Genomic DNA, 10181 nt, shown 5'->3' with positions numbered 1-10181 from the left:
GAAGTCATCTGCGCAATAGAACCTTTAATCTCAATCAGTTTGTTTAGGTGAGTGCAGCCTCTGGAGAAAGTTGAAGCCAAGTGGGCATCTGTGAATGGTGCCTTAACCTGATGTGTGTTGGCCATTGCTTCTGGGAATGTAAGCTGACACGTATATTTGACTTTCGACAATAATTCAGGGGATTTCAGAGGTGAAGACTAGACTGGACTGGACCTTTGTGTTCCCAGATCAAATACAGGATTTATATAACATGAGCACTATTGAATTGGTCAGGTGCTCCATCCAGCTCATATGACTCTCTACAGTATGTTACCCACTTTTTTGAAGGGGTGTCACCTTCCTCAAACATACACAATAAATTCAAATTAAAAATGTGGCTGTAAACTTGATGAAATGATACAGGGCTTTTATTTATCTTGTGTAGTAAACACAGTTTCTCTTACTATACATGTAAAATCCTTGAGGTTTGATGTTATTTTTAACACTTTTTCTCCAAGGAATGATAGTTGCCCCCCCAGTGGGGCATTGATGAATAGTGAGGACTAGGCCCAGACTAGACCGTGTCTCTGCCCCTAGGCCATGTGAAATGTCCTGTTGTGTGACGATCTCAAATACAGGAAATATGATGCTTCTCTCACTCTTCGTAAGGGCTGCAACTGGATAGGTCGTTACCCAGGACCTGTAAGCACCGGAGGGTCAAGATGTGTATTTTAATGGCCACAACGGCAACAGCGAGTCGGGCCACCTCCTCATGCGAATTCGGCTGTTACGGGCAAGGACAGCAAAGCCCACTTTTATGTTTTTTAAAGAGCGCCTCACCAGTCTTTAGACTGCCCATCTGCTCAAACCTCAGCAAAGTTAGCCTGTCTCAGATGATACTGCAGGTAGACAGCTCCCATACTTCCCGGAGACCTAAAGGTAAGATGCCGTCATCATCATTGGAATTCTCAGACCCCCTTTAAGTTTGATATTCAATCACTGAGTGAGTCATTTGGTAACTTCAACCCAGTGGCTCCTAGTTCATTTGACCGGCACTGTCTAAGTCCTCTGGGGCCACATACTCCAATCCAGACCTCTTTTGGAAGTCCTCAAGGCGCTGCACTGGATATCTTGGTGTCCTACTGTTTCTGAGTCCCTTTGCAAGAGTCCTTAAGGCATTACAGTGGGTTTTTCAGAGTCCATTGTTTCTGGTTCCCCTTCTAGAAGGCCTCAAGGTGCTGCAGTGGGTCCCCTCGAGCCCACTGTTTCTGGATCCCTTTCTAGTAGCCCTCAAGGCACTGCAATGGGTTCCATGGTGCGATAGTGTTTCTGGGTCCCCTTGAGAGAGGCCTCAAGGTGCTACAGAACCTTTTGTTCCTGGCTTCCTTTCTGGAAGTCCTCAAGGTTCTAGAGTGGGTTACCTGATATCACATGGTTTTGGGCTCCCTTAAGGCCCTGTGTCATGTTCCTCAAAGTTCCACTTGTCCTAGACACTGGCCCGGGAGCAGTTCAGGGTGCGGAAGCCAGGAATAGTCACCTTGCCATGTAGGATGATGTCCAGGTCTGGGCCCTGGTTCAGGCGCTTTACCAGATTCTTCTCAAACAGCAGTGGGTGGTAGGCACCCAGGGTGCAGGCCGCATCATGGACCCTCTCGTAGTAGTGACAGAGATCCGTCTGACGGCGTGAAGGTAGGTACTCGTACACATGTACCACGTCACAAAGGGAGAGCATCAGGAAAATTCCTGAAAAAAGAGAGAGCGCTGTTAGAGATGTGCATAGAGTATGTTATAGCACATTATGTTATGCACTTGTGTGCACTGAAAGGAACAAAATTGCCTCTTGATGCTAAAGAGAATAAGGTGTATTAAATACCTTTCTACTTTGGTTCAATAAAATGCAGGCACGACTAAAGGAGAAGGAAGGAAGGGAAAAGGCGTTGCTAATTATTTCTTAATGGTAAATCATTCTTTCTTTTCTTCAGTGTGAGAGGTCAAATATTCTATAGTTCAAACAACCTTTCAAGAAAGGTAAGGCTTAGACATGGGTGGCTCTGTGCATCATCCACATAGTGTGTGAAGTGCACTGATAGTGGAAAGAGAGCATTGTTAACAACATGTATGAAGTGTGTGATGGTGAGAACATCCTATAAGACATGTGAAATTACATATCGGAGAACTATCTCCTAGGAGATCACCCAGAAATTACATATCGGAGAACTATGCACCTAAAGGATCAACTGACCCACAGCCATTTTATCCCCCAAAAAAGCAGGAGACATGGTTAAAACCTCGAGGTTTCTACAAATGTACTAACTGCAAAGTATGTGCCATTGCAAAAAACACCAAGGAGATTCGTATGGCCAACAAACGGATGTGGAAAATACAACAACTAATAAATTGCAAAAGCCAATATGTAATTTATATTATTGAATGTGCCTGCGCGTTAAAATACGCAGGCAGCACAATATGTGAACTCAAAAAACGGATTCTTGAACATGTACGAGCCACAGTAAACAATGACAGGGGAAACGCTGTGGCAAAACACATGGAGAAGGAACATGGAGGCAACAGGAAAAATTTGATCTTTTATGCAGTGGAAGCAGTGGCTAAACATCCCAGAGGTGGAGACCGAGAAAAGATTCTAAGGCAAAAAGAATCAAGACACATTTTGAACTTTCGTTCTTCGACTCCAAATGGCCTGAATCAGGACGAAGAACTGTATTCGCACTTATAAATATGAACTACACTTAATGTTAATATTAGATATAATGAATTGCTGCCTCTCAAGAAATATCCTTTTTTGTTTTTATATCAATTTTATATTTTAAGGTTTATTCAATCAATCAATCAATCAATCAGTGCATTTATATAGCGCACTACTCACCCGGAGGGTCTCAAGGCGCTTGGGGAGGGGGGTTCCGCTACTGCTCGAACAGCCAGGTCTTGAGCTGCTTCCTGAATGCGAGGTGGTCTTGGGTCAGGCGGAGATGGGTCGGGAGGGAGTTCCAAGTCTTGGCGGCCACGTAGGAGAAGGACCTTCCTCCTGTGGTGGCTCTTCGGATGCGGGGGACGGCGGCGAGGGCGTGGCTGGTCGATCGAAGCTGGTGTGTGGGAGTGTAGAAGTTGAGGCGGCTGTTGAGGTATTTTGGGCCTTGGTTGTGCAGGGCTTTGTGTGCGTGGGTGAGGAGCCGGAAGGTGATTCTTTTGTTGACCGGGAGCCAGTGCAGGTCTCTCAGGTGTCCGGAGATGTGGCTGTGTCGGGGGATGTCGAGGATGAGTCTTGCTGAGGCATTCTGGATCCGCTGGAGTCTCTTCTGGAGTTTCGCGGTGGTTCCGGCGTAGAGGGTGTTGCCGTAGTCCAGTCGGCTGGTGACGAGGGCCTGGGTGACCGTCTTCCTGGTCTCGGTGGGGATCCACTGGAAGATCTTGCGTAGCATGCGCAGGATGTTGAAGGTGAAGGGTTATGGAGCTGGACACTAAATTTATGTTAAATTGGATTAAGGATCAAGAATGACATTATCAACCAGTACCATATGAATTTCAGTATGAACTGGATAGTAAATGATGCAACAATTTACGTATAATTGAATGAAAAGCAAATGAATGTGGAATAGGAGAGAGAGTTACCCACTGGAGGGTTAGAAATAATTAAATGAGTAGGTTATATTGATGCATAATAGTCTCTATAATTGCAAAATGCCATGTAGTTTACAATTGTTACCGCTACATAAAGGTGCAGGCTAAATACCCACTGGAGGGTAATATTGTTACAATTGAAAACCAATTTTGGGGTAACATTGGAAAAAGATAGTCTAAATGTGTAGCCATCATCACAATGAAAATGTGCTTCTGTACCGATATAGAAGCGGTGTTACGAACATGCGCATGAAAAGAGTTATTAAAGTTCACTTTTTTTTTTTGCAGTGTTTTATATAGCGCAAACTTGACCCGAATCGAACTGGGTATCAGAGCGCTTTACATAGCACCAGTTACGTTACATGAGTACACACATTCAGTTTTTGTTAGGCACGGGGAGATTAAGTGATTTGCCCAGAATCACAGGAGGTTTTTGGGCGACATTACCGAGACTCGAACCCGGTTCCCCCAGGTCCGAGGTCCGATGTTACAATGGCAGCGAGCGAACATGAGCGAATTTGCTTATAGGTGTAAATATGTAAATACGATGAATAATACCGCGATAAATGGTTGATGTTAATAACATGATGCAAATGATTAACTTTTTTTTCTGGGTGTATTTCATCTTCAGCTAAAAATATAACGCTATTTTGGGGCACTACATTAACCATAATGACCTTGTGTGGGAGACAGGAAGAGATGTCAATGACTTTTACCAATGTGATGCCTTTAAAAAATGGAAGAATATAACTCTTGTGGAACTATCGACTTCGTGAGCAAGATCTTGGTAAAGATTAAAACTCGTAGAGGGTTACTGGTATGCTGAAGAATGCTAAATAAATCACATCTTTAAAAATTATCAAGTTGACTTGACTCAGTAATTATGAGTGCGCACGGAATTGTCTCCTTTGGAGATACTGGATGTAATTGTTAACAGCTTGGCTCCGACGTACCGTGAACGCACCGCCCAAGAGTGTCTGGATGTCAAAGCGTGGGCTGAAGTCGAAAGGAAGATATATATATATATATATATATATATATATATATATATATATATATATATATATATATATACATATATATATATTAATCCAAGGTTTCTCTGCTCCGAGAGAAAGCAGAGGAGCACACGCCACAGGTCAGGAGAACACCTCATTTATTTAAAATTATTATATATCTTGATTCCACACTCAACGCCAACATCCATACGGCGTCCACAAACAACGAGAGAGACGGACTCTTTTCAATTTCAGCAGCCGCTGAGAATCTTTATTTTTTTCAATTAATTAAAGTGCATTACCGTGCCTAATCAAACGCGTTTCGGCGTACCTGACGCCTTGCTCGCTGGTCTATATATATTTCGCTCAAAACTCCTCTCGGTTGACAAGAAAAGAAAAGAAAGCAGCACTCAAGGAATAAAGATGCACGGTGATTTATTATTTGGGGAAAAGCACAAGATGCGTTTCGGCGTGAGCCTTCGTCAGTGTGTCACTCGTGACAAACAAACAGCAGGTTAATAAAGTTTTAGGCAATCATTGACATTGACATAGGACTCAACCCTCGCACACCAATGAGGGCACCATTTTGGAGTGGTGTTAAATCCAATAGGAGGATATAAATATTATTAGATGTCAATTAATTGTGACGTTCAATAAAGCCGTGGATCGGCTAGTGTCCTATGTGCAAAGTGTCTACTCATGATTCTTGCACAAAACATATACTGAGAACAATGGTGCAGCCAGTTACGGAAAAATAATAATAATAATAATGATAACAGTATAAATCATCATATGTACATATATACATATATACATACATATCTACATGTCATGAGCCCTGCAAGAGCTCTGTAGATGAAAAATAAGTGCAGGGCAAACGGCAAAAAGGATAAAAAAAGATCAAAAAAGATCCAACTGTACAAAGAAAGGTGCAGAGATATATACATGGCAATCAAAGAATGCAGTTAAACAGTACGTGGCATACCAACAGACATCAAGGGCAAAGACCACATGCTAGTAATAGACCATTTCCAGGAGGTGATATAGTTGTTTCAATCTCACTTGCCTAAGTGGAATGACAATTCCTCCCCACTATTAAGTCCTCTCGGGTGTTTCGTGGAAAGGTCTATAATGTACCTTGATTCCAACCTGCGGAGTCTTCTCAATCGATCGCCTCCTCTAACATTAGGTGGAACAATGTCCAACCCAAAGAATTGGAGCTTGTTGCGATCTTTGTCATGTTCCTCGGCAAAATGCTGGGCAACCGGATATGCGGTATCTACCTTCTCGATTGCCCGGAGATGTTCCAATACCCTCAGTTTGAGTTCTTTAATTGTGCTGCCGATGTAGCGGAGGCCACACGGGCAGAGCAGACAGTATACAACAAACTGGGAACTGCAGGTTATAAATTTCTTAATGGGCACTGTATTACCCGTGTCTGGTATAGTGTATGATAACACTCTTCTACTACCTGTACAGGCCTTACAGTGGCCACAGGGAAAGAATCCCGCCATTTGCTTCAAGGTGTTAGTTTTGGGTGTCAGTTTCTCCAGATGACTGGAGACCAACATATCCCCAAGTGATCTAGCCCTACTGAATGTAATTAGGGGATGGGCCGGTAAATCCTCCTTAAGTGTGCTGTCTGTTTGTAGTATATGCCAGTTCTTGTTGAGCATAGTTTTTAAATCTTTGGCACCTGATGAGTAAGGGGTGATCAATCGGAACTTCCCTCCGTTCCCTGTGGCTTTATTCTCTCTGCCTACAGCATGGTTATCAGTAGCCAGGAGTGTCGCCCTTTCCTCCCTTCTGACCTTCTTGAGTGTGTTATTCAGTAGTTTCTCACCATAACCCCTGATGGAAAAGCATGTTAGACATTCCGAAGCAGCCGCCTCGAAGTCAGAGTCCTTTGAGCAGTTCCTTCAGAGTCTAAGTAGCTCTCCGTAGGGAATGCTGTTTTTTAGCTGGGGAGGGTGGCTGCTGCTGGCAAAGAGTGTCGAATTGCCAGCAGTTTCCTTCCTATAGAGGGTGGTATGCAGATGGCCCTCCTCGACGAACACTCTCAGATCCAAGTAGTCCGCTGCCACCGGACTAACCGAACCCGAGAAGTGCAGGTCGAGGTCATTGGTGTTCAATATCTTAATGAATTCCTCCGCTGTATTCATGCCACCGTTCCAGACAATAAACAAATCGTCGATGTAACGGGGCCAGCAAATCACCTCCCCAGTGTCTTGACCCACTGTACAGCTCCTAGGCACCCGCTCCTCCCACCAGCCAATGAACAACTTTGCATAGCTGGGGGCGAAGCAGGTGCCCATCGCCGTACCGGACCTTTGGATGTATAGCTGGTCCTCAAAAAGAAAGATATTGTGAGTCAGACAGAACTCAACAAATTCAATGATCATTTCATTGTGTCTGGCGAATCTCATTTGCCGCTGTTCACGAAAATATCTGACAGCCTCTAGTCCTCGCCCATGTTCTATGCGTGTATATAGACTGGTAATATCCAGTACCATTAGCAGATATCCAGGGCTCCATGTTAACTCCTGGATTTTAATTAGAAAATCTTTGGTGTCCCGTATGTAGGATTTTAGTTTCACCACCAAAGGAAACAATACATTATCTACAAAACGTGACATGTTTTCTGTTAAACTGCCAATGGATGAGATGAGTGGGCGACCAGGAGGACAGTTCATGCTCTTATGTAATTTGGGGAGGTGATAGAAGGTGGGTGTCATGGGGGTATTGTTCCTTAAGAAGAGATGTTCATCTTTTCCCAGCATCTTGAGGCTGTACCACTTCTGTATTAATGTCTCATATTGTCTGATACTTTGTTGATATGTCGCAGATGTACATTCCATATAGAATTTTTTATCTGCGAGTTGCCTCAGTGCTTCTTCTTTGTATTGGTCCCTGCTCATTAGGACCACATTCCCCCCTTTATCAGAGGGCTTTGTCACCAGAGTTTTATCATTGATCAGATCCATCAGGGCCGATCGCTGGCGTTCAGTGATGTTATGACTGGAAGTGTGATTTGCCGCTTTCCTATATATATATCCACACGTAAACTCAGCAAATTCCGAGCCACTTCCGCGGCGGGCAGCACGGCAGGGACGCCACTCCCATATATCCCAACTTAGTCCAGTAATGTTTGCATCGAAAAATAACTCACTGGTGCCGTGGCCTCTATTTCAGACGGTGTTTATTAAATCAAAGCAACGGTTGCCCAATGCGTTTTGCTGTTAACTTCACAGCTTGTTCACGGGTGTCATTTTTACAAGTGAGTGCATATTTAAAGGTGCAGAGAGCAATTTCACTTCCTCATCATAAACATAGTAAACATACTTCATTGCAGTTGATGTTTATAATTTTGTTTGCGTGAACTCGGAGAAATGTTTAAAATAAACACTTATAATTCAATTCATTGTCGCATTAAAGCATTACAAAAACGAAAATTCACAAAATTCCACTTATTGTACATCTTTTAAAAAGTTTTTAACAAGTTATTATTATATTATATATATATTATTATAATATAGTGATGCATTAATGGTACTTTTGCCTTACATCATATCAGTTTTTAAACTACAGCCTTACTGTCAAAAACATTTTAAACTAAGAAATCCTGCTCAAGTGAGCTAATATTCATAAAGTCCTCCAACGTTCACAGTCTTCAACATTTCGATGGCTTCTGCAACAAAAAAAGACATATATACTATCTATTACAAAATTGCTTAACTCTCTCTGTTTCAAAAACATAATAAACTTGTTAAAAACTTTTTAAAAGATGTACAATAAGTGGAATTGTGTGAATTTTCGTTTTTGTAATGCTTTAATGCGACAAGGAATTGAATTATAAGTGTTTATTTTAAACATTTCTCCGAGTTCACGCAAACAAAATTATAAACATCAACTGCAACGAAGTATGTTTACTATGTTTATGGTGAGGAAGTGAAACTGCTCTCTGCACCTTTAAATATGCACTCACTTGTAAAAGTGACACCCATGAAAAAGCTGTGAAGTTAACAGCGAAACGCGTTGGGCACCCGTTGCTTTGATTTAATAAACACCGTCTGAAATAGAGGCCACGGCACCAGTGAGTTATTTTTCGATGCAAACATTACTGGACTAAGTTGGGATATATATATATATATATATATATATATATATATATATATATATATATACATATATATATAACGAAAAAGTCGGCGATGAAGCATGGATGGCCACTAGCAGCGGCGGTCCAGGACGGGATCGCCAATCCCAAGTATTTCACAAAAATCGTTCACACTTTGTAAAAGAACGACGTCCAGGCCAGCAACTCCGTTCAAATAACTGGTGTTTTATTCACAGCCCACTCAACGCGTTTCCGGAACAACTTCCCTTGCTCATATATAGCTGCTCCAGGTGCCCCACTCTTAGAAATGCACTCGAAAAAGTTGATGTAGCAAATAAGGTAAACATCTCACAGCGCTAATGGCATTACTACATGTCAAAAAAGCCCGACACGTTTCAAAGCTAGATTGCTTCCTCCTCAGAGGCTCGACAAATGCGGGAGGACACACCCACAGATTTTAACTTCATCCCACGCCCATCGCAGGGCAAAGCATTCAGGTTGTCATTTTATGGACGCACTACAGAGCCCACAATGATTTGCCCTGTGATGGGCGTGGGCTGTAGTTAGACCTTAGTGTCTAATCGTTGTGTAGCTCAAATGCAGTTTACTTTTCTTGGGGATTAGTTCCCTTTTCCCAGTACAATATTTACAAATCTGTCAGTTTTAAGGTGAAATTCATTACTTTGCATACAGTGATTTATCATTGTAAAATTCGAAATTGCACATTTATAATATATTTAGTACATCACCAGAGACTTTTTTCTCTTTCGATTGGACCTTAGTATGTAATTGTTGTGTAGCTCAAATGCAGTTCCTTTTCTTGCGGATTAGTACTCTTTTCCCAGTATTTTCCATATTTTGGATTATCTTGTATATTCAAGAAGTTCAGTGAATTCAGGTGTCTCAATCCAGGTGTACAAATAACTCCACATCATTGTTAATCCCACTAAGGGTTTTGGTTCTTAATCTGATTATGTACCTAGATTCAATTCGGCGTAATTTCTTGATCCTATCACCCCCTCTTTCATGGTTTTATATGATGTGGATTCCAAAGAAGTGCATTGCTCTCCAGTCACTGTTTTGACACACCATCGTGTGTTTCACTGTGGCATAAGAAATGTCCTTATTTTTTACAGCCCGGATATGTTCGAAGATTCTTTTTTTGAGCATACAGATCGTGGTTCCTATGTATTAGATGCCAGTTACATTGGATGACATATATTACAAACTTTGTTGTGCAGGTGATGGTTTGTCTGTACTTTGCAGCAAGTTGGCGTTTTCCCCATGCTGTGTCCTCCATGAATAAATGTGGCAGATTTTAATCTTCTTGTGAGGCTTCCTTCTTCGACAGGCAACTGTTTCTGTGGATTGTTTGCGACATGCCTGAGCCGCGAAGTGAAGCCGGGGCTGTTCACAGCCCTCCTGCACAGACGCCATATATATATATATAT

At 42.2% G+C, this 10181-nt stretch overlaps 1 protein-coding gene across 7 annotated transcripts in view; it reads right to left on the bottom strand.

Annotated features, from left to right (window-relative positions):
* Positions 1 to 389: 389 nt before the first annotated feature.
* The window catches only part of LOC144799967 (beta-galactoside alpha-2,6-sialyltransferase 1-like), a 419348-nt gene continuing 409556 nt past the window's right edge, over positions 390 to 10181 (bottom strand). For all 7 annotated transcript variants that reach the window (XM_078671614.1, XM_078671617.1, XM_078671619.1 and 4 more), the window contains one exon: positions 390 to 1722. In XM_078671614.1, the coding sequence (XP_078527740.1) occupies positions 1466 to 1722 (257 nt within the window). In that variant the 3' untranslated portion in view covers positions 390 to 1465. The remainder of the gene's footprint in view (positions 1723 to 10181) is intronic.

This window comes from Lissotriton helveticus, chromosome 12 (assembly GCF_964261635.1).
Source record: "Lissotriton helveticus chromosome 12, aLisHel1.1, whole genome shotgun sequence".
NCBI classification, from domain to species: Eukaryota; Metazoa; Chordata; class Amphibia; order Caudata; family Salamandridae; genus Lissotriton; species Lissotriton helveticus.
This window is presented reverse-complemented; position numbering and strand designations above follow the sequence as displayed.